The following is a 26081-nucleotide window of genomic DNA, read 5'->3' on the forward strand; positions in this document are numbered from 1 at the left end:
AACTGAAGGAGCTATTTGGCTAATCTGAAGTTTTTATATTATTTTTAAGATTTGGAGTGAGGGAAAAAAGTATTTGATCCCCTGCTGATTTTGTACGTTTGCCCACTGACAAAGAAATGATCAGTCTATAATTTTAATGGTAGGTGTATTTTAACAGTAAGAGACAGAATAACAGCAAAAAAAATCCAGAAAAACGCATTTCAAAAAAGTTATAAATTGATTTGCATGTTAATGAGGGAAATAAGTATTTGACCCCTTTGACTTAGTACTTGGTGGGAAAACCCTTGTTGGCAATCACAGAGGTCAGACGTTTCTTGTAGTTCTCCTCTTTGCAGATCCTCTCCAAGTCATTAAGGTTTTGAGGCTGATGTTTGGCAACTCGAACCTTCAGCTCCCTCCACAGATTTTCTATGGGATTAAGGTCTGGAGACTGGCTAGGCCACTCCAGGACCTTAATGTGCTTCTTCTTGAACCACTCCTTTGTTGCCTTGGCTGTGTGTTTTGGGTCATTGTCATGCTGGAATACCCATCCACAACCCATTTTCAATGCCCTGGCTGATGGAAGGAGGTTCTCACCCAAGATTTGTCGGTACATGGCCCCGTCCATCGTCACTTTGATGTGGTGCAGTTGTCCTGTCCCCTTAGCAGAAAAACACCCCCAAAGCATAATGTTTCCACCTCCATGTTTGATGGTGGGGATGGTGTTCTTGGGGTCAGTCCTCCTCCTCCAAACACGGCGAGTTGAGTTGATGCCAAAGAGCTCGAATTTGGTCTCATCTGACCACAACACTTTCACCCAGTTCTCCTCTGAATCATTCAGATGTTGATTGGCAAACTTCAGACAGGCCTGTACATGTGCTTTCTTGAGCAGGGGGACCTTGCAGGCACTGTTTTCTTGGTGACTATGGTCCCAGCTGCCTTGAGATCATTAACAAGATCCTCCCGTGTAGTTCTGGGCTGATTCCTCACCGTTCTCATGATCATTGTAACTCCATGAGGTGAGATCTTGCATGGAGCCCCAGACCGAGGGAGACTGACAGTTATTTTGTGATTCTTCCATTTGCGAATAATCGCACCAACTGTTGTCACCTTCTAACCAAGCTGCTTGGCGATGGTCTTGTAGCCCATTCCAGCCTTGTGTAGGTCTACAATCTTGTCCCTGACATCCTTGGACAGCTCTTTGGTCTTGGCCATGGTGGAGAGTTTGGAATCTGATTGATTGATTGCTTCTGTGGACAGGTGTCTTTTATACAGGTAACAAGTTGAGATTAGGAGCACTCCCTTTAAGAGAGTGCTCCTAATCTCAGCTCGTTACCTGTATAAAAGACACCTGGGAGCCAGAAATCTTGCCGATTGATAGGGGATCAAATACTTATTTCCCTCATTAACATGCAAATCAATTTATAACTTTTTTGAAATGCGTTTTTCTGGATTTTTTTTGTTGTTATTCTGTCTCTCACTGTTAAAATACACCCATCATTAAAATTAGACTGATAATTTCTTTGTCAGTGAGCAAACGTACAAAATCAGCAGGGGATCAAATACTTTTTTCCCCTCACTGTACAATGGTATAACAGGCATGTGAATCCCCAAACTTTGCAAGCCAAACAAATTAAAATCAATATTTGTTCAACTACATGTTTAACTACCCCGAGAGCTGTGTTGAAACATAAAATCAGCAGGGCAGTGGATCCCCAGGTCCATGGAATCAGAACCACTGATTTGGAGAGACCTAGGTAAATCTCAGTGAAGTTGGCACCTCGTGTTCAGAATATGAATCAAAATATATCCATTTGTTTGTGCTGCATTTGTGCTGGTTTGTACCGCAAAAATCATCGTTTGTGCCGGTATAGTTTCCCGAGATATTAAAGATTATATTTTAGGAGCTGTGACTTCACTCAGCACTCCATCCACATCCAAATCACACCAAAATAGTCTCTTTCATTTGTGCCATGTTTGTGCTGGTTTGTGCCGTATTTGTTTTCATCAGTGCAGTTATAGTTTTAGATATTCATTTTTTAATTATCAGCAATGACGTCAACTAGCACCCCATTAAACTCCAAATCGATCCGAAGTGGTGTCATTTGTTTGTGCTACGTTTGTGCTGGTTTGTGCAGCAAAAATAATTGTTTGTACCAACATGGTTCTTGAGATATTACACATTATATTTTAAACACTGAACAGTGGTCTCTGTCCTTTATGCTATGATTGCACTTTACAGCACAAATCGGCACTCAGGCTATTTTGGCCGTATCCAGCTTCAAACATGTATTCTGCTCCAATATAATTCTGCTCATACATTGCAATGCAATTGCACAACAGGGTTCTTTATTCGACTGCCTACAGCAATGTAGGAGAGTCGGTGTTGGACTGCCGACAACACCAATCAAGCAATGTTTTGCTTTAATAATCATTAAACACGCCATCAATGCATACACTTCTCCATGTCTCGTTTTCATAGTTTAGGACTACATTTCTTATAGGCTTAAGCCTAAACCCTTACCACGAAACCGCAAACAAACACTGGAAACCATGACAACAAGAATAAACTTTCATTTCAGAAATTGTTACCTGTTATCAACAGGTTCACCACTCCATTTTGGGTACAAGGAAGTAGCCTATAACTCCATGCGAACCCTATACAATTGAAAAGCTTTTTTTTTTTTTTGCACCAGACATCAGCTATCCAGGGCAACTTCTTACTAGACGGTTGATGCAATTCACGCATTGTAAGTCATTTCAATCGCATTGCATTAAAAACTGTCTCCTTTATTTAATAAAAGTTGAGCCATGTACCCTAATAAAACAGTTGTCAGCATAGCACGTAGACATACGATAATGAAAGAAGCTGATTTAGACATTCCAGAAATAGGAATTAATCTATTGATTTCAATGTTTTTTACTAAAATAAATATAATGGACTCCTAGTGATTCCTGCACTGTAACCTGCCACTGTTGGATCGGCAGTATTGAGAACTGAGCAGGACTTGTGAACCTGATTCTAATATAAGCTAGACCAAAACTTAACACTATCTTATTCTTTGTTCTAATGTATAGAACATGCACATTTATCTATTTGTGTGTGAAATTGCTCATATACCAAGCTGTTCTCTGTTCTAAGGTCTAGAACATGCATATTTTATTTTATTTTATTTTCCATTTATTCTCCCTTATTCTAATTTTATTTATTTTTGTAATCTTTTATTTGTGGTTGTTATTTATGATGAAAATTTGTTAGTTTATTATTCAAATGTAAAAATCCTGCCTTCAGTGCATATTTGACACAATTTCTCTCCGAGAGCCAAATTTGAGGGATCCATGCTAGAAAATGTCTGTCTGTTTTGCATGCTAACAAAAAAAAAAAGTAAATATCGCTAGATACATTGGTAATCTGGAAATTTAGCACCCCAATTATCGGTATCAGTATCGGACCCAAAAAAACTGTATCGGTCGGGCTCTAACTAGAAGTCTTCTGTATGTACAATGGTGACAGATTTTGCAAAAGCCTTTCACTGTGTATACCACACAATAGCAGTCCAATGTATTCTCAATCTAGGATTCAGACCAGTGCTAATTCCATGGATTTGCAGCTTCATAACTAAATGTTACCAGAAAGTCCGATATCAAGGACAGTTTTCGGGTTGGGAATATCCCCCATGTGGAGTTGCACAGGGAACTATTCTTGATCCCATTATGGTTTAGGTATTGATCAATAGCGCCCTCCTAGATTTTCCAAATCACTGGAAATATGTGGATGAGATTACCCTGTCTCAAAGGTGGAAGAGGTCTTGTATAACTCTACACAATCCAGCACACCCTGAACTGTATAGACTGGGTGAAGGACCACAAGATGCAGTTGAATGCCAAGAAATGCAAGGTGCTTCATATCACCTATAAGTGGCCAGTGGCCCTCTCTATTCTGACTATTGATCAGAATATTCTGGAAATATGTGATAGAATTAAAATCCTTGGCCTCGTAATTGACAGTAATTTAAAATGGGACGAACATGTAAATTATACGGTCACCACAGCGGACAATACATTATTTCAATTAAGGAGACTGAATAGGTTTGGAAGATCAAAGTCCAAATTGGTTTTCATCTATTCTGCCTATGTATGTATTGTGTTAGAATACGCAGTTGCAGTGTGGCACAGCTCTTTATCAGTTCAACAATCTGCACTCCTGGAACACCTCAATGACAAACCTGTAGAATCATCCTTGGCACAAGATATCTAGGCTATTCTGAAGCCCTATCTATGCTCGTCCCATCTGATAGACATACATAGCTCTGCCTTGATTGTAGAAGTCCTCTTCAGAGATTAGATTAGTACAAACTGTACTAAATTGTGTGCAACGATGTCAAACAGAAATACAGAAGATCTCCTGCACCTTACTTTATAAGACTGTTAAATGAAATAAGTTTTAATTAAAAATTGTAATTATATTTTTTGTGATTGCAAAGTTATTCAGTTGACGTGTAATTTGAAACTCCTGAAATATGGCTGTGAATAAAAGAAAGACAGAGAGGCAAGTGCTGAAGCACAAGGGTAAACAGGAAAGGAGACGTTTCACCACAGGTATCTCTCATATCTTTTTGGTAGCTTCCTCCTTGTGTTGGAATCTTGTGCAGGTGCCAGCTCTGCTTAGGCCTATGACGTGAGTTTTTCTTAAATACCAGTTTAGAAAATGGCACCAAAAAAAACCCCGATAAGGGCTGCATTAGGCTGGGATGTCATTTGCACAGTTTCACTTAAATATTTTACCAGCAGTAGCAGACTGGCCATCTAAAGAACTGGCAGTCGACCTGTGGGCAGAGGGCCAGACGCACTCATAAAATACATATTTATATTATCTAGGCTGGCCCACTCAATGTATATTATAATGGGCCTGTTATCAGGCTGGAATAACACATTTAATGTCTCCAAGAGATCTGGGGATTTCCAATCATGTACAGCATTAGGGTTGTGACGAACTTCACATCCGCATTTGCTGATGTTGAACTTAGCACATTTAGCAAATCCGAACTCTGTCGAATACTAAACCAAACAAATTAGAATTTGTAGCAAAATATTTTTGTCTAGCCATTGCAACATGCACATGAAGCCAGTCAACTCATGCAGTCAGTACGTTCCAGATTTTATTTTAGAGAGAGAAGGGATGATGTGACTGTTACAGAGAAGGCAAGTGGTGTAATGCTTTAAAATCCATTCAAGGTAGAACTCATGGCTGTCATGTGACAACTTGTTCAAATTAAACCAGTACAGCTGGGCTTTAAAGCTTTTTAGGTAGGATTACAAAACGATGTAATGTAACAGTGCACAACAGACCCACCACAAGATGGAGAGCAAAATGAAGATCATTGCCATTAACAAAAAATACAACATTGCTAACCATGAAAAGTCAATCAGCAACTTAATTTACCTTGAAATCTTGCACTATAATGCAGTCATTTAAGGATATATATGATCAATGCTGTTTAAATGTGGAATTGGCATTCTTTTCAGTTTTTTCCTAATTTTAACATAATTTATTAAAGAATTTGGCATTGACCCTGTCCTCTGGGGCCATTTTTCTTGACCACAAAACTGATGCCAAATGTGCATGTGCATCATCACGTCACGAGTTAAAACCACTGCATGTAAACTCCCCCTATTGCAGCAGGCTACTGCCTAAAAAAAACAGAGGGGCTTGTGTTTTTGAAATTTATTTTACAACTACATGTACTAAGTAGTAAAGTGACTAGTAATATTGGTATTAGATACATGTTAAGAACTTAAGAAACCATGTTCAATGGTAACTTTTGCATCTCTTAACACTTAATTCAAACTGTCTGAAGACTCATACAATTGTTATAGTTTGAAAAGTGAAATAAAAGGAATAAAAGTACTCCAAGAATGCCACAACTGCAGCACGGTTCAAACTAGAGAATTATTAGCAGAAGAAGGAGACAGACAGAAAATCAGGGCAGTGGCTGCAGCCCAAGCAGTAGGCAATGGAGAGCCAGGGCAGAGTGGTAAACAAATAACACTATATTGTGCATGCTAGTTTACAATTTAAACACATTCATAAATGTTTATTTTCTCTTGAATGCCATTTTATTTTTAAAATATAAAAAATAAGTAAAATCAAAATTGATGGGTAAAAAATATTCCGGTTTTTGAACATTATTAATTGTTGTTCAACCCTTTTTTTTTTTTTGGGCACTGTTTCCAGTGAGATCTTAGATCCAGATTAGAATTATATATAAAAATAAAAAACACACACAAAAAGAAACGCTGATAAGTAGCGGTCAGAGTCAGGTTGTTTGGCATGCAAGGGTTGTATGTTTATGGAGGTTACGTTTTTTTTTTTTTTTTTAAGTTTAAACATTTACTAAATTTAAACAAAATTTAACATCCCTACCAGCTAACTAGCCTAAAACCGTAGCAGAAAGATGATGCCAGACAGATTTTTGATTAATGTACATGCTAGGCATGTCATTTCAAGCCCTATTTCTTCAATGTTTATTGAATAGGGACTACCATATAAATTTCATATTTCCATAAGTGATTGTACACCTGAGCAATTTATTAAAAGTGAGATTTTAAGATTTATTTTGGCATGCAGCATTATAGTTATTGTGTATGACCCTCTTATGATAAATAATTACTTTTGGGTGTATTTTTTAAATTACATTCAACAGGTTAATGTTGGGTGGTTGAGTATCTGCAGGGATACTGGGCCAAAGTCCAGGGCAGCTTTTTAGTCCCAGTTCGTCCCTGTTTACCAGTTCTAGTTTTGATCTCTGAACCAATGCCATTGTGCTAGTGGCTAGTGAGCCTAAAGGTCTTCTGCCTTTTGATTCTCTACAAAGTTCGGGAAACAGAATAGAAAAGGGCTAATTAAATTGCAACCTTGCTTAGTTTGAATTGCATAACTGTATACAGCACTTCTCTTATTAGCCCAGTTGCACAGAGCTGCAGTCACCTAGGACATTGAAAAACTACACTGATCTGCTAACATATAAAGGCACAGGCAAAAATTGCAGATGAAGAAAGTAATCACAAAAATGTTAAAATTCCACTTCCCTCTCACGCCATCACAGAAAAAATGGTGGACTGGTTTCCAACAGGACTTACACCACATACTGTTATTGAAGAATGAAGGCAATTGTAGCTGACCATTAAACTTAGCCATGGAGCAGAAAAATGTGCTATGGAGCAATGGAGAAAGAAATTGAAGCGGTTCCCAAAATATTGTACAGTACCTGCACAATTCCACAGTCACATTCCTCTCCCTTCTCTATGAAGCTGTTGCCGCAGACTGGATCGGTAATGATGGCCTCTTTAGCTGGCTTGTCTAAAAGACACTCTGGGTTTCTCTCATTGAGGAACTTTTCGTAGCTCGTGTCACTGCAGCTACTAAAATGTCTGGGAGTATCATAGCTGCCAAAGAAAGACAAGTTCAGACCTGTGCAATGAAAGAGGCATGTTAAGGTACACAGACCTTCACTTCATTGGATCCCCTCTATCATGCACAGCATAATATTTGAAATAATATTTCAGAGCTTAAGGTACTAAATGATAAATAAATGTTGTGAAGAAGTATTGCCTTTGTGTGTAAATTATATATTTAAAGATTGGATATTTTCTTGAAAACTACTGTATAGAAATCAGGCTCTCCAATAATGGGTATTTGGTGATGGAAAAGGAAAATTCTGTCCTGTGCTAACTTTACTGTTAACTTTGTAGGAATTCCTGCTTATAGAAGACTGCTTTGGCAAGAACTAAGCATAGGTTGTTTACATTACTGTACACAATTTTTGATTACATGAAACTAGAGAACTGGGATGTGGGTGAAGATTTATAAAGGTTTAAATCTGGACTTCCCATCTAAACCTGCGCAGTCAAGCCAGTCTATGTAAAGAAGCCTTGTGCCTTTGTGTCACCAATCTGTCCACCCCGTGTTTGCTGTACCTCAGGGCAGCAGCCATTATACAGGAGCTATCCACACAGATACAAGAGCTAGTGTCATGATTCATGCCCAGATTGTGTCCCATCTCATGGGATATGGTTGCCCCCACAGCAATGGCACTATTAGAGTGGTCCTGAAAGACAAGTATTCCAGACGTCAAATTTGGAACTTCAATGTAAATAAAGTAAATAAACAGACACTCGTATGGACTCGCTCACACAGCTATAGCTTTCAGGTTATAAAACACTGTATACCTGTTATTTCTGAACATTTATAAACTCCTGCACCTGTTGGACTAATTGTGGATTCAGCCAACTAAAAAGAAATCTAATCTGTAATAAAGATATGCATCAATAGTATAAGATTGCACAAGAGAAATGCAACACCGACAAAATACCTGTATAATTCCGGTGGATTGATCTGAACACAAAGTCCCTATGTATGCCAATCCAACTGTAGGGCCTTCAAAGTCAATTGCACTAAAAAACAAGCAAGGGAACAGTTGAGGAGCTTTGGAGATGCAGTTTCCCAGTAGGCAAGCTCCTTCAAGAGCTTTCCCTTCGCTCCGTTTGCTAGTGGCACACATTCTGGTTTGGAGAAGCAAGGGTAATAGGTAAACCAATGTTAGTCAGATTCACGATTCCAACTTCTGCACTACAATTAAGATGACCATGTCATCACTGTGCTCATCTAGATGCTATGTACAGAATGGCTACTGATGCAGGACTGTCTCAAGTTCACACATGTGGTGTAATTCCAAAATATCTTTTGATTCAGCACCACTACATTTCTCTGTAAAAGGCATGTCAGGTTAATGTACATGAGCCCTGCAGCAGGAGTTTCTAAAGCAGGAGCAAGATAGGACTTGGTTTCATACAGTTATAAATTCCTTTGTGTTGCATAGCTTCTGCATTTGGAATCAGGAAAAGTCAAGGTTAGAGTGGGATTTTTCTTTGCATTGTATAAACGTTTTGATTGTGCTTCTAATTTGGGCTCACCTCAACGCAGGTCCATTCATCAACTTCTTGTTCAGAAACGTCCTGTTTTTTTGACTCTCCAGATTTTGATTACAGTATTTACATTTTACAAAACTCATAGAATCCCCCCCCCATCATATGTTCTAGAAAAGGGAGTTGCAATGTTTGAGAGGTGGAAGGGTAAAGGGAGTTTATAATATGTATTATAATATAATATTTACCCCACTGTTTGTTGAATTTTGGCCAGTTGCCAAAAACAAGATAAATTTGGTTTTGTACTTAAGTCTCCTTTCAGCTTAAGGGTGTTGCATGAAGCACCTGACCAAAATCAATATGCTGGTTAAGGAAAAAGCTTATACATTTAACACAAATTATTAATTACTTTAGACATTTACACAACTGAATACTGGTCTTTTGATGACATGGATTGATTTTGTCTGGGGGGGTGTTTGTAAGGGTCTGCAAACACGATTTGAATCCCAGGTCCACTCACAAATTCGACAATGGGATCACTTCTGCTCACTTTGAAAAAGGGTCAGGGTTTTAGCCAAACAATCCCTTGACCTACGTTAGGAGTTGCGCATTGTCATGCCTCTTGTCCTGAAGGTTGGCCTTGCCCCAATCTGTGAATTTGCCCAAGGTATTTCCAGCAGCAGCCTCCACCACAAACTTGTCCTGGTCTGTCCAAACTTCCAGTCCAGTAAGTGCTAGGAATGTCTTCAGAGGCCTGTACACCTGCACAAAGACACCACTAGTCAACACAGGGAAAAACAAAACAAAAAAACACTACCAATTCACAAACGTGGATTCACAACAAGCAAGTCAACCGTGTCACACAAGAATGGGCTTTTGACTGTAAAATACTTTTAAATACCTGAAATACGTGTGGTCCTTTAGGAAACAACCACAGAGCTCAAGGTATTTGTCTGGAAATTGCATTTAACTATTTAATATTGATGCCTTAAAGTTACATTATGTTAAGCAAAATAAACATCAACACAATTCCATGTCAGTAAAATGGAAAGGTTCATCTTCAAGTGGTGGCTAAAAGGTTTTCATGTATTGTTGCAATATTCATATAGGTTTTCTGTAAAAGCACTACATACAGTTAGATCCAGTCTATAACATTATAGTGATTGGTTTGAAATTGCTTTGAAAAAAAAAAAAATATCTGATGTTAAAATAAAATACCCCCCCCCCTCCCAGATACATTTAAAATGACAGTAAGAAACTGAAATTCTCAATTCCTATTTGCATATGTATCATTCAGTCCCTGGGTATGCAGACAGGACTCACCATGTTGGAGAAGTTAATGATTTCAAACACCCTCTTTCTCAAATCGTTCAGATTGCGCCTCATTTTCACGTACTGCAAAGGGTACAAAACTGTGCAAGTCAGTTGTAAGTGGAGAAGGGAAAAATTAAGAGGTCACTGATTAGATTTGTACGAGGGGAATACAAAGCATGTTTTAGTTCATAACAGCAGTTAATATTAACTGAAGTACATGCCCTATTTGGCTTCAAGACCGTTTCAGTTTTCATTCATTGCAATTAACACGCAAATAATGTTTTGGGTAAATATTTACATAATGTTGATTTGTAGGTCTACAAACAGCGAAGATTTCTTGTTTTACAGTTTACAGTTAGTTACATAGTGCAACCTCAGTTCAGAACTTTGCCCTTTTAACTCACCTCTCTGTTATCAGCAACCAAGTACAGCTCCATATATTTATCCTGTTTCATGAGAGATGGCCCCTGAAATTGAAAAAGTATTATAGAAGCAATACAACCATAATGACAAGAATGCATTTCTAAATCTTACATTTTTTACAGTATTTTACATTTACATGCTGTAAATAAAGGCCTTGTATTTATGAGGTTGTATTTATGAACAAAAAGGTTTAATTGCCCTATAAACATCTTACCGATGTTCTGGAACGCACTTTACTGACAACAGGGTAGTCTTCATCCCAGGTGGTGTTGGTGACTCCACAGACAGCAGGCCCCTGCTCCACACTCTCATACTTCACCACAGCGTGCTCACCAGTGTCATCCTTGGACAGGGGCTCTATCAGATACTGCTGTCCAGCAGTCTTAAAATAGCCCCTAAGAGGAGCCACAGGAGGAAGGAGAACAACAACTATAATGCTAATAAGAAGGCATTGCTTGTTCTATGAAACCATCTCCAAAAGCAGTCCCTATAGTGCTTTGCAGGTTGGGAATGTAGCAATTTGAGGGTCAACACCTCTTAATCCCCATCTACAACAGTTAGCTACACTTAAGAATGTAGAACGACGAGATTGAGACCCCTGACATCAGGCTTGCACAGCTCTTGTCCTGGAGGGCCCTGCGGTCTTCCAGTCTCCCCCCATTTTGTGCCTCTGCCTCAGAGGTCAAGGGTGGGGCATTTCCAGTCCCTGAGGGACACTGGGGTTTCTGGTTTTCATATATTCCTCAGGTCTTGATTACCATCCTGAAAACACTTTTGGGCTAAGAAGTCACAGCACCAGACCAGTCTTTTCCAGGAATGGTACCTATAAAACCTGTAGGAACTGCCCAGTGTCACTATTTGGGAGCCCAAACAGGATATGTGCTTGTATCACAACTGCCTCCCAGACACTCAGTCCTACCTCAGTCCATCGCAGGTGCTGATGCTAACCGCAGAGTCGCTGTCATTCTGTATGTGCCCATGATAGTAACAGTGATCCTGCAAGCAGAATTTAAACAAAGATAGGTTTCCTGATGCACACTGTAGCCCTCTCCTGCGTTCTTTCCTCTAGGGCTTTTCATGTAACACAGCAGTCCTCATTAGACTTTGACCATATAATACATTGCCCATTTCATTCACTGATCTACTTACACTTGATGAAAAGTAGATGTTCCTTGATCAATAGAATTAACAAATCAAAATTAACTTAATCAGTGGTGCTTTCGTCATATCCTCCATCCTCCACCAAGGATTTGGTAGGCATTATGCATCAGTTACTATGTAGAAACCAGTTAATGGGAACTGCATTTAAAGGTAGGGTATGCAATCTTTTCCAGAAACTTTTTTTGTTATACTGGTTGAAAGTCTCTTCACATCCTGATAGAAATCAATAATTTCAGTGGTCTAAATGTAAAACAAATATATATACACATCTTCTGTGGAAGGGACAGGACTAAAAAAAGGATCAACCAATCATTGCATTCGGTCCGAATGTAATGATCAACCAATCATTGCATTCGTTCCGAATGTAATGATAGGATGTCTTTCCTGTCAATCTATATTCGCATACCGCCTTGCAAATTGTACACGCAGAGAATCACACGTCATCAGCGCGGGATCCTTGACGCTGTGCAGAGCGAGCGGGAGAATGGAAGGCAAGCCGCAGCTACTATTTTTAAAAACGTAATAACACTAAATAAGATGTTTACGTTCATTATTATTGTAATGTCTAACCTATGAATGAGACATGTGGTAATCTGAACCCGTTGCGATCAATTCCACCTCTGTGTGTGCGCATGTGTGATAGAGGGGGCGTGGCTTTGGAGACACCTCTGAAGCGAGGGCGGGCTCTATGCTTTCAAAACAAGCTTGCTAACTGCTGACCTCTCGGGATTGCATACCCTAGCTTTAATGTGCAGACATTTGCCATGTAAAATTAAAATTTCAATTAAAGGAGCAGTAATGCAGACATTACATGCAGGGGAGGGTGTAACATTGTAACCCATTTACAAAACATACAGAAACAATAAAAAGTGGTGCCAAATTCACGGTTTCCCCCCCCACTATCACACTACTCATTAAAAAGTAGTCCTAGAAAGTAATTGATTTAAAAGGGTTTTCTATAGGTCTATCAATTGGTAATTGAAAGTTGTTTTTTGTTTGTCTTTCGTTCTGTGTGAATGATGCAATAATTCTGAGCTGGTATGAAAATCAGAAGGTACTACAGCTTTCTAGAACAAGGGTTGACTGATTATATATGGTGTAGCTTTAAGTCCAGGGCCAATGGAATTTGTAGAATTCAGCAAAGTTCCGTTTAAAATAACCAAGCATTTCAAGCATTGCTCTACCAACCACTTAACTTCCAACAAATTAGCTGACTTACCAGATCTGCAGGAGCTGTTGTCATCTTCTGACCATCATCTGTATAATGGGTCTCAGTGTAGTCTTTGGTTAGCAGGCCCCTGTGAGAAGAATAAACATAAAATTATATTTGTTGTCATGTTGCAGTCCATGCTGGTCCTGCAATGTAGAAGTCCTACTCACTCATTCTTCTCAAGAGCCATCACAATCTCTCTTCCTCCCACTTGTATGCTGTATTTTGCAATGTCTGGCCGAGATGCCTGGAGGAAATGTCAACAAAAAGACAGAAGTAATCAATCTTCCAGTTGAATTATATCAGACGGTATATGATCTTGCATTCATATAGTCAGCGTACCTTCGTCTCTCGCTTATGTAGTGTATGAAGACTTCGTGGTCTCACAACTTCGTACCTCTCCACTCCCTCTAAAACAGAACGGTGTCCAACTGAAACACAGCCAAGACACAGGTGTTGAGCACAAGTTGAAACGACTTATCAGTTTAGCATTCCTTTTCTCAGCCACAAATTTGCATGAAGGGATTGCATGATTTTGTAAGGACTAAACTGCTTGCATACATCACAGTGCACCATTTGATTTTTGTTCTGGCCTTTCATAAACTCTGTAAATCAAATTCATTAACATTTGTGGTCATAATTATTATTATTTATTATTCAGGGTGACTTGCAAAATATAAGAGCAATACAAAGTGCAATAATACAGTGCAGTTCAAGGCATAATACATTTCAATTAACACAAGTGTATACGAGATATACAGTAAACTATATATAAGGTCTTAATTAAGTGCAACTTCTTGTTTAATGTGTATACATCTATATTTGCATTTAGCAGATAATCAATATAACTGGTTACATCAGTGTTTCACGTTTTTAGTTCAATAACAGGACAGTGTTTAATGGGTTTATGGCATCGGCTTTCATGAAGACAGCTCCCTGCAAATATTCACATTAGATAAGCATTTACTTGTTATACTTGTTATACGAATAAACACTTTTTCACACTATCTTTCACCCTTAAGCAATGGTTTTTTATTCATGTTTGGGCATAGGAGTAGAATTAAATGCTATTAACATGAATGTTCACATCAGTGCAGATAGAAGTTTAATCTAAAATTTAAAAGCCCAGGAGAGTTACAAACAAGGCAGGTTTGGTGGAGAGCACTAGGTAAGGAAATGGAAGAAAAGAGATTGTATTTTAATACTGAAATTTGTCCGCACTGTATTCACAGACACACAACCACAAAGAGTAAAGGCCCTGATTTTTCAAAGTTGGTAAAGATTTACTGTAACATGATGCACCTTGTCCTCTTACATAAAACAGTAGTAAGAAAGCACCCATGAACCATCTTAATTGGAAAAACTGCTCAACGCAATAAATGGAATGAAAACTGGTCTTACGCATAATAAAATATTTATAAAATACTTTGGGGAAAATCAGACCTTGTCACAGAGAAGTGGATCTGCATGTTGAATGAGTGTTCTTTACAGACTCGCACAATCAAGTTCCCACAGTTGATAAGATCTTATTTACAGACACTCAGGGTCAAGCAGAGCTTAGCCCTATAGATGATGCAGGGCACCAAGGCAGGGTAGAACAATGTATAATGTACATTGTACTAACACACAGCAGTTGAAGGGGTTATTACATTAATAAGATGAGTATCTTCCCCCTGGTCCTTCAATAGCCAATTAGAGAGGTGGGGTATTTTATTTGCAACATTTAATTGAGTTCACCACTTTAGATACAAATGCCTCCAGCTATTTCAGATGTTACTGAGAGAGTTCTCTCAGGTGAAAAACAGATAACCTGTAATCCAGGGGTTTCCAACCCTGGTCTTGGGGAGCCCCCTATCCAGCAGGTTTTAGAGGTCTCCTTTTGTATCACCAATTTATAAACACCTGGAAATATATCATTTTGATCAGTGAAACAGGTGGTGTGGTAAATTCAATAATTTAGACACCATTGGAGCAATTATCTGAATACCTGCAGCCTCCTGAGGGAAGAATTCCCTTGGATGACTTAATTGATTAGTAACTCCCCTTTGTTCCCAGTATTTAGATATTGGTTATTTAGGGTAACAAGAGATTAAGTGTATTGGGGCTCTCCAGGACCAGGGTTGGACACCCCTGCTGTAGTTAATCATTAGAATGTTGAGGGGGGTAATTATTCAAAATGTTACTTGTGATACAAAAATACCATGTTAATAATCTTAATATCCAATAAGTTTTTTTGCTACACTATAATTACAATAATGGGCATTCATCTAAAGAATATTTGAAATACAATTTCAGTAACATAACATCAGGTCCATTGCTCAGTTCAGGAGCATATACTTAAGCCCATTGTCAAATATTGTAGATGCAAGGTGCACAAAAAAAAAAAAAAAAAGATTTGAACAAAGGGATGTATTGTTTCAGGTTCATTGAGAGACTAAAGGAATGAATGAGTGATCTGAATTTGATAAAGGAAAAAGAATATTTAATCTTCCATCATTAAAAGGTTTTGGTTACGAAAGATAAAGCAGAATAGATTTGCTGTTAAAGATTACCAAGTTACTGCCAATATATAACTTGTCGCATTTGCCCACTCTCCCCCAAATTCTCTCTCCACCATTGTCCCAAAGCAGTTACCAAAAAGGGGCAGAACACCCATTACATTTACCAATATATAGGACATTGAATGCCAATAGTGATTCAAACTTTATGCCTTGTTGCTGGAATTCCTTTATTAAAATTGCACTTACAGGTATACTGTGACAGTCAAAGATAGACACTTCTATCTAGAGGTGCAAAGAGAAAGTCTACTTTTATCTGGAGTGCATAAGAGAACCTGTAATAGTACAAGATGCACAAATAAGAACATAAGAAAGTTTACAAACAACAGGAGGCCATTTGACCCATTGTGCTTGTTTAGTGTCCATTGATAACCAAGTGATCCAAGGATCACATCCAGTTTATATTTTAATGTTCCCAAATTGTTTGTTTCAACCACATTGCTGGGGACTTTGTTCAGAGTGTAACAACTCTCTGTGTGAAGAAGTGGCTCTTGTTTTCTGTCTTGAATGTCTTTAAGCCCAATTTCCTTTTGTTTCCCCAGGTCCATGTGTCCCTGCAGATCTGGAAAAGCGGCTCTGACTTCATGTGGTCAATGCCTTTCATGATTTTGAAGACATTAATCAAGTCCCCACGTAGTCTTCTCACTCATCCTAAGACTAGAGGGAATATTCTCAATATGGAAGGTTGTTTCAATTTGTTTGACTGCATGATTTCTAACCAGACTGGAAATATCCATAAAGGGGGATATTTACTTCCGAAACTAATAGGATAGGAGAGATTGAATGTATTTACAGTGTATGAATTTGCACAATCTGAATTCACTGGTGGGAAATGTGTCTGTGGCTTTTCATTATGGATGACCATGACCATTGTCATGGTTTTGAAATACATGCAAATATAGTGTTTGCAGTACCAGTGTACTTTGAATGCACAAATATCTCATGAGCATACAGAATTGAACACAAGATAAGCAAATCAGTTGACTTCTGTTGTGAACGGTTTACTACCACTTTCACAGCAACAGCAACAATAAATCATTACACTACACTCTCTCCCTTTCATAAACAATTTGGCACCTGTGGTACAGAAATAAAACTTTCCCGAGATTTCCCCAATACATTTGATGAAGCTGTTGAATACTTGCAAGTAGGGCTGTGTGATATGACGATATCTATCGTGTGACGTTGCGTCGCAAAACTCTTTACGGCAATATTTTTCGTCATTTGGGTGACGCTTTGCGTTCTTACCACTTCTTCTACACATGCTGGATGCAGGCAAGAAATTTGCATTCACAAACACAAACATGGAGAGTGACCTCGACACAGAATAACCAAAATAACCAAAAGATACTTTAATGCACTAGCGCACACGTTCCGCCCTGCTCTCGTTGGCGGGCTAAAATCGACCTGCAAGCACCCCCCACCTCTGCTAATTTAGATGTATACAATTTGTATAAAATTAAAGAATAAAGTCTGTTTGCATTTTAATAAATTGGAAAGCAATGCAAACAGATGCAGAAAGTTTATTTTTCTTTTTCTTAATATGATGAAGTTGTACAACAGTTTTTTATACTATTATTATTATTATTATTATTATTATAATAACTATTTTGTATTAACACGTGCTGTACCGGTAAGTAGAATCGAAACGCGACAGTCAGAGAAGAAATGTAACTGTCTAGCAGATGTTAAATGCGCCACTATAAACCCGGCTATGGTAAATCTACCTGAATCTATATTATTTTACAGCGTGTGTGTTGTGTGATTACTATTACTTGTGATATTGTTATGTAACAGTAAATCATACTGTATATGTGTATACACCGATCAGCCATAACATTATGACCACTGACAGGTGAAGTGAATAACACTGATAATCTCGTTATCATGGCACCTGTGAGTGTGTGGGATATATTAGGCAGCAAGTGAACATTTTGTCCTCAAATTTGATGTGTTGGAAGCAGGAAAAATGGGCAAGCGTAAGGATCTGAGCTACTTTGACAAGGGCCAAATTGTGATGGTAGAAGACTGGGTCAGAGCATCTCCAAAACTGCAGCTCTTGTGGGGTGTTCCCAGTCTGCAGTGGTCAGTACCTATGAAAAGTGGTCCAAGGAAGGAAAAGCGGTGAACCGGCAACAGGGTCATGGGTGGCCAAGGCTCATTGATGCATGTGAGGAGCAAAGGCTGGCCCGTGTGGTCTGATCCAACAGATGAGCTACTGTAGCTCAGATTGCTGAAAAAGTTAATGCTGGTTCTGATAGAAAGGTTTGTTGCGTATGGGGCTGCATAGCCATAAACCAGTCAGGGTGCCCATGCTGACCCCTGTCCACTGCCAAAAGCACCTACAATGGGCACGTGAGCATCAGAACTGGACCACGGAGCAATGGAAGAAGGTGGCCTGGTCTGATGAGTCATGAGTTCAAGGTGTTGACTTGGCCTCCAAATTCCCCAGATCTCAATCCAATCGAGCATCTGTGGGATGTGCTGGCCAACCAAGTCCGATCCATGGAGGCCCCACCTCGCAACTTACAGGACTTAAAGGATCTGCTGCTAACGTCTTGGTGCCAGATACCACAGCACACCTTCAGAGGTCTAGTGGAGTCTGTGCCTCAACGGGTCAGGGCTGTTTTGGCGGCAAAAGGGGGACCTACACAATATTAGGCAGGTGGTCATAATGTTATGGCTGATCGGTGTATATATCCCATAACACACGTAATAGTAATCACACAACACTTATGCTGTAATGTGTTGAATTCTGCATTTTACCATGACAGCCTGCATGTGGGATTTGTTAGTTTTGCATATTTAACGATTAACAAAATACTTGTAGTTTGAATGTCTTTGGTCTTATTTTGTAGCTTGATTGGATAAAAACAAGAAAGAGATATATCGTGTATCACCCAAACTTCTAAAAAATAGTCATATCGCCCACCCCTACTTGCAAGTTGTTCCCACATTCACAATGGCTTCAGAATTCAGCTATGGAATACAACATATGGAAGCTCCATTTCATTGTTATTTACAGTCAGTCAATATAGAAAGACCAGAAAGCTAAACAAACCTACCAACAGATATGTAAAGGAGATCACTTTGGGTTTAAAATTAATTAGATTTTGAAGGTATAAATTGAGAGTGTTCAATCTGGTCAATTCAAAGCATGTACTTCAAGCTTAATGGGTGAAACTGAAATAAAGAGCTGCTGTGTTTTTTTTTTTTTTTAACTTTACACAAGTCCCTAGGATCCATCCAAGAATTGCAGGATGAGCTTCTTGTACAATAAAGTTACTTCACAAAACCAACAACAATAGGCTGCTCTGGTTTGCTTTGAGACTACTAGTTATGAACAGTATGTGGGCAAAGGCTTAAAAACACTTAAGAAAACTGGTGTCCAGACTACAGTACAAAAATGGAGGTCTTGATTGCAGTATAAAAACACCATTGCACAAGTGTAGTTTCACAAATCACATTTAAGCAACTTGGTCATATTGGCAGGATGAAGTAATAGTGAGTAATTGAACTTTGTACAGGATGATAAATAAATCCTCAAGACAGTGTCATTTCATTAGCTGAACCTACATTGAAGTGCATGGTAAACCCTAAGCTCATATTCACTTCCCCTCCCAGCTTCGGTCAATACAGAGAGAGGGAAAAAAAGGAGCCTGAAGGGATTGACAACAAGCACACGAGTAACATGATCGATTTTAGATTTTTTAGAGGGAGATGCAGTCTTCTGCCCATGGTACTGTTTCAACATCAAAATAAAGTGTTCTTTGCTGGATGCTGGAAAGTTGTCCATTCATCTTTTCCATGCCAGCCATTTAGACCTCTCCCCCAAATCCCTGAACATATCTGTACAATTGTCACCACATCACTTTTTCTTCAAGACTCTCGGTCTTGTCTCTTCTCCTCATATACAGTGGTCTCCAGCACCCACTCCTGCCGAGTGCCAATTCAGTTGAGTTTCTGAGCTTCTGTACTCTCCATTGCCAATTGACTACAACCTTGCAGCTCCTTATGATATATTGCCAATGTAATGTGAAATGTGTAATGTAAGACAATCACTTATCTTATTGAACAGAAATGCCCAGCTACTTCTGCATTAAGAGAGATCAGGAAGTACAGCATTTTTATGTTCCTGGCACACAGCTCTGGTCTTCTGTTAATGTCGCAGCTGGGCTCCAAGTTAATTTAACTAAATTTGCATAGTTAAAACCTTATCAGTTGGTTATGCAGATTTGCAATCTGTGAAATCAGGCTATTCTTGCATTTCTCAGCACCTACGAATTGCTTTAAATTAAGATTTTTGCGGTTTCCTTGTCTTGAGACCAGCAATTAAGGAGCTGTAAACAAATATAAAGTGTAATTAGGTAAATTACTTTGGTTTAGCAACCTCTCCCAGAACAAGAATCAGGGTGCTGGGTTTGGCCAAAAAAAAAAAAAAAATGGGGCTGAATTAAAATATTCAATATTTGCTTTCCCTTTTTAAGAATCAAGAATCGCAGTAAAGAAAGTACGAAACTAGTTTATTTGGCAGTTAATTATGGATTTGGCATATCTATATACAAATGTACTCTCTCCTTGTACATGAAGGGGGAAACCGATTACATTTCTCTCAGACAAATACAAAATCAACATACCTATTCACATGATAAATTGACATACTAAACTATTAGAGAAAAAAAAAAACACGAGAATTGTCGTTCACCATAATATTTCTGTCTCAAAATATTACTCCATCCAGATTGGTAACCTGAAGCGAGATTTTTCAAGTGCACACCTTTTGTCAATACAGACACTGGTCCAACAAGGATAATGAAAGTAACTTTTACATTTACGTGTCTGTCTTGAAAGATATTCAGTTACTTACCAGAAGTATGGATTAAGTTTGACAGTGTAACGATCCATAATAAAACAGCTGTGCTTCTCATTGTAGAGTTGGGCAGAGCTTCTGATCTAAGAGAATGAAAAAAAGACGTTTATATAGATCACCTGCCCCCACGAAAGCGGCTTAAGCCACTCCTTATTTAGTGTTAGTCTGGGAAAAAAAAAAAAAAAAAAACTTCCTCAGTTTCTGTTAGCTTTGTTTCAACACGACGTTTAACATTAAAAGAATGTGGCACAGGTATAATATTGTCAATTGTCTCGATTTAAATCAACGTCACATAAAAGTTCGATTTTTTTACATCACTTTCAGCCTCTGCCTATTTACACCTTAAGTTACCAGACGTTTGGGAAATAATTTAAGTTTAAATTTAGCGCAAGAACACTTTTGGTCACCACATTTGCATAAGCGATTTTTTTTTTTATATATATATGAAAGCTCTTTGGCTCATCAACAGTACAATTGCAAAACACATTTTAGTTACGAAATACTTATTATTATGTATCACGTGTGTAAAATGAAGTTAATACAACGGAAAGTGAAAGGTGAGCTGTGCAATACTTTTCCTAACTATATAATACTTCTGAAAGGTAGTGTTTTGCACCAGCCTACTTGCCAAGATAATGGTTGATTCATTTGCTTAGGTTAGCTTTAAGATTTTTCCCAATTTTCCCAGAACGTATTTATTTAATGATTGTGTGTGTGTGTGTGTTCAGGGTTTATTTAATATAGTGGCTTTGTTTTACATAAAATTTCACATTACATATATGTAGAGGGAAACAAACTGTAATTCACTACATGTAGGACTTGTTTCTCGTTCTTATGGGCTGTTGCGATATGCTAATAAGTGACGCATAGAGTGATTCACATAAGTGTGAATAAAAACAATGTGTTTATTCAGTTAACAAGTGTTATAATGCTAGCTGTTGTTTTAAAGAGCGAAATCCATATTCATCAATAGAAACTTATTCAGTTTTACATGTGAAAAAAATAAGGTCTGTTGACATTAGTTGGTGTACTGTTTTACTGTATTATTGTGCATTTTGCAATTTACTTAAATCGCACTACACAACCTCTGCATATGATAAACACTAGTGGTAAATGTATGATGGATTGTTTTTTAAAAATGGGATTAACCTGGGATGTAAAATATTGCCATTAAAATCAAATCAATTGAAGAAAAACAAGATTTATTCAGAAAATACTGCTCTTGCTCATAAATCGTCTACATTCATTACCCATATCATTAGAAGGGAGGTTGGTCAAATGTAGGTAGTTTTCACCCTTTTTTATTGCTTTACTTCATAATTTTGTGTCTCTGTGTGACCCTTTATACCTGGAGGGGAGGCAACCATTAGGCCTAGGCCTTAAGTCATGGACCCCACATATATTTTCTCCTTTAACAGTCTGTCATCCTATAGGGGTTTTTGCTTTTCTCTCATCTGTGCCAAATGGTTTACTTTACCATGATCTTGTCATTGCTGATCTCAATATGTAAAGTGCTCTGTGGCAACTCGTCAAAGGGTGCTATACCAAATAAAATTAGTAAATGTTAACATTTTCCTTAATTATTCCTTAATTAAATGCAAGCTTTGTAGCAATGGGTTTGGATTGAAACCTGAATAAACGCTGTAGGTTAAATTATGGTGTTACTAAAATAACCTAGGCAATGGTAGATGTTCCATTCTACTTATCTACAACCACCCCTCCATTCAAATATAGTTTTTAACTTGAAGCACAAAACAGTGTCTTCTCAGTGTTGCCTGGGCACCATGGTTTAGGGGGCACCATGAGTGTGTAAAATACCACTGTATTACAACCTGCAAATCCTGCAATTTACTTAACATTCATTACATTGAGTCATACAGCAATAACATATAATAATATGTACTAATGTAGCACTGTTGCCTACCATGTCTGAGTGAGTCTAAGTTAATTGGAAGGGTCAAGACACAACAAAGAAACTGGCAATGAGGACTGAGAGTATGCTGCATTTTTCTCTGGATGTCAATGGTGATGAAAGTAAAAGTAAGATCCTTCCATTGCTCATTCATTGTTGTATGACTGAGTGCTTGTGTTGTGCAAACGGCTGATAGTTCTGCATACAATATACACTACATGGCCAAAAGTATGTGGACATCTGCTCTTTGAACTGACTGTAAAAACTTACGAGAGCAGTGGGGGGGTGCTGACGGTAAATACATGAGAGAGTGTGGGAGGGGTTGTTTGGGTGGGGACTGATGGTATTTTCAGTACCAGACCACATTTAAAAAACAAACATTTAAAAAAATGTTTTTTTTTTGGGGGGGGGGGTGGATTTTGCCGCGGACCCCAGTTTGGCAACCTCTGAGTTAGATAACACGTAGAAGAAAATTTCATATAAAATGGTAAACACAGTGAAGGAAGAAGTAAACTAGTAAAAGAGAATCACTAGCAAACCCCCAAAAAGTGACAAAATGCCTCTGGTCTGGCCTCTGGCATTTGGTCAGTTTGGTAAGTCAAAGTGGGAACATTCCTTAGTGTGATGGATGCTAAAACATTTATCTTACTAAGGAACCTGGTCCAACCTGAGAAACCAGGTGTCCAGTAATTTGTAAATATTGTGGAAACCTTTGAAGGACATTTTTGTCCCTTGTAATTCCCAAAAAATTTAGGTTTCACAAAAGGAACCAAGATACTATTTTATTGTATTTAGTATTTTGCATTTACATAAAAACAATTCAATTTTTTAATACTTATGATTAAAATCTTTTAAAATCAATTCTTAAAATCACTTAAAAACATTTAAAATCTTTTTGATTTTAACAAAAAACAAAACAATTAACTTCAAATAAACGTGCCCAAAACAACAAAAAAAAATGTGATTAAAGCAAAACTGCTCACCAACATAAAAGTCAAATACATTGAAAATAACTGAAAATGCATTGGACAAAATAAAGAAACAATTAAAAAGGTAAAAATAAAAAACAAACAAAAAAGGTCCAATGCATTTAAAATTAAATCCAAAACGGTCAATGTATTTGACAAAAGAATATAACAAAACTAAACCAAAAAAAACCTAAACAATTAGTGGTTTAAAAACAACTAAATCTTTAAAAACAATTAAGATTCATTTTTAAAATCATTTTAAAAACAATCATCCATAAAATAATTAAAAGATCTTGGACTCGGGCTCCAGCAGGGGGAACTGACCGTCCCCGGAGGTGGGTCCCATCATGGGATCCTGAGCTCCCCCAGATCTTGTATGTGCCAGTTCTTATAGGCTTCCTCCTTGCCCCTCTGATGGACCTCCAGATTGACGTAGTCCCTTACGAACACCATGCCCCTCCGCGCGATGACAATCGGGTCCAGCTCCTGCTTGTTGAATAGACAGATGTTCCGTCCCTCCCACAGTGCCTGCTTCACTGCGCAGACGACACGCCACCAGCACCTCAGGGTGGATGATGATAATCCCCTGGCCGGACCGTACAGGATCTGCTGGGCGGTCGCCCGCGCAGGAACGGCAAACCTGTGGAGGAACGGAGAAAACAGGAGCCAGACCCTGTGGGCGGAGGGGCACTCACTAAAGATGTGAGCCTCCGTCTCCTTCCCCAGGCAACCCTTATAGGGGCAGGTGTCATAAGGAGCTATGCCCCTTCTGTGCATGAACACTCGGGTGGGGAGACACCGACTCACAGCCATCCAGGAGACATCTTTCTGCGTATTCGTGAGGCAAACGTGCGTAGCGTTAGCCCAGATAAACCGGCAGGTTTCATGAGGGAAATCTTCTATCCGGCTGGTCTCCTGGGTAGATCTCATCTGGCTACAGATGGTCTTATAATCCCAGGAGGCCAGCACGGCTTTATGGAGGCCTACTTCGAGCGCAAAGGCTCGGAGCGCCCTGTAGAACGGCGGGGGATCCCACGAGTGCGGCCTGGTGTTATCCATGGCGCAGAGGCTGAAAGGTCTCAGGCTGCTGGCAAAATAAAAGCGGTTCATGAAACTCACTTTCTTGCCAGCAGCCTGGATGTTCTTGACCACATAGGCCAGCCCCTGCGCCTTTATCAGCCGCACAACGTCCGGGACCCCCCTGCCTCCATCCAGGGTACCCTTCACCATCTGCACTCTTTTCAGCCTCTCCATTTTACTCCCCCAGACAAACCGAAATATAATTCGGGTCACTAGTCTTGCGATGACCTTGTCTGGGGGGAAGATCATTCCTACGTAGAGGAGTATTCCTTAGTGTGATGGATGCTAAAACATTTATCTTACTAAGGAACCTGGTCCAACCTGAGAAACCAGGTGTCCAGTAATTTGTAAATATTGTGGAAACCTTTGAAGGACATTTTTGACCCTTGTAATTCCCCAAAAAATTAGGTTTCACAAAAGGAACCAAGATGAGGGAGAATTCTCCAAAAAAAAAACTGAACATTGTGAGTTTAATGCCACATTGAATGACACTATCCGCATTCCGCTTGTGTGTGGCTTAATGGAGTGAGGCAATACAGAAGCACATACTCATTGAAGACAATCTCACATTACAGAAAGCAGTCAAGGTTGTGGGTGGGGGTAGCTGCTAATCACAACAGCTGGGGGCTGCAGCAAGAGTACACAGTGTAACAGTAGCACAGGTAAAACAAAAAGGGTGGAAAACAGGGTCACCCATATGCATGCTGGGCAAAGGAGCTGACATATCATTATTGTGAAAAGAAGTGACAAATGTAGTGAGCTTGTAAAGTCAAAATATAGAAACCAGTGAAGGAAACCTATAAGGAAAAACCAGGAAAAGGAAATACAGCCAACTGACATGCCAAGAAGAAACACCTGCATGTTATAAAGCAGGAAAAGTCAAATAGAGACATAAACTCTTTAGAGAAGCTACTGATCAAGGTATTGACAGTAAAAGTAGATTATATAGCATAAGGTGTTGCACCACTGTTGCAAGGACAGGGAATCAAGATGGAAATCGATGCTGGAGCAGCTGTCTCACTGATATGAGAAAAACTGTTTAAAGAAATGCTGAACCACCTTTCACTGACACATTCAAAACTCACACCAAAGACCTATACTGGAGAGACTATCGTCATAGCTGGAAAGCCTATTTATTTTATTTCCAGGTGGAAATAAACTGAAAATCTACATGGTCAAAGGAGACTACCCAGCTGTGGAGAAAAATTGAAATTCTTTTGTGCCTCTGTGCTTTGTGTGCTATGACCCTGTAGTTTTCTAACAGTAGTATTAATTTGCCTGCATTCTTACAAAGATCATGCTTGATTGATGATGCAAGGATCCTATCCAGTCTATTTTTACATGTTCCCAAATTTTCAGCTTCAACCACATCACTGGGGAACTTGTTCCAGATTGTGACAACTCTGTGTGTGAAGAAGTGTCTCCTGTTTTCCGTCTTGAATGCCTTGAAGCCCACTTGAAGTCCATTTGTGTCCCCAGGTCCATATGACCCTGCTGATCTGGAAAAGCTCTTCTTATTTGATGTGGTCGATGCCTTTCATGATTTTGAAGACTTGAATCAAGTCCCCACGTAGTCTCCTCTGTTCAGGGGTGAAAAGGTTCAGTTCCCTCAGTCTCTCCCAGTAGGACATTCCCTTGGAATCAGTCTAGTTTCTCTCTTCTGAACCTCCTTCTAGAGCAG

At 38.9% G+C, this 26081-nt stretch overlaps 1 protein-coding gene across 2 annotated transcripts in view; it reads right to left on the reverse strand.

Annotated features, from left to right (window-relative positions):
* Positions 1–20588, reverse strand: part of LOC136759480 (zinc metalloproteinase-disintegrin-like berythractivase) — a 38545-nt gene extending 17957 nt beyond the window's left edge. For both annotated transcript variants that reach the window (XM_066714520.1, XM_066714519.1), the window contains exons 1-12: positions 20438–20588; positions 13355–13443; positions 13183–13259; positions 13022–13100; positions 11561–11637; positions 10856–11036; positions 10623–10685; positions 10228–10299; positions 9500–9666; positions 8352–8433; positions 7957–8087; positions 7248–7425 (exon numbers count right to left, since the gene is read on the reverse strand). In XM_066714520.1, the coding sequence (XP_066570617.1) occupies positions 7248–7425; positions 7957–8087; positions 8352–8433; positions 9500–9666; positions 10228–10299; positions 10623–10685; positions 10856–11036; positions 11561–11637; positions 13022–13100; positions 13183–13259; positions 13355–13443; positions 20438–20498 (1257 nt within the window). In that variant the 5' untranslated portion in view covers positions 20499–20588. The remainder of the gene's footprint in view (positions 1–7247; positions 7426–7956; positions 8088–8351; positions 8434–9499; positions 9667–10227; positions 10300–10622; positions 10686–10855; positions 11037–11560; positions 11638–13021; positions 13101–13182; positions 13260–13354; positions 13444–20437) is intronic.
* Between the last annotated feature and the right edge of the window lie 5493 nt (positions 20589–26081).

Source organism: Amia ocellicauda, chromosome 9 (genome assembly GCF_036373705.1).
Source record: "Amia ocellicauda isolate fAmiCal2 chromosome 9, fAmiCal2.hap1, whole genome shotgun sequence".
Taxonomy (NCBI): domain Eukaryota; kingdom Metazoa; phylum Chordata; class Actinopteri; order Amiiformes; family Amiidae; genus Amia; species Amia ocellicauda.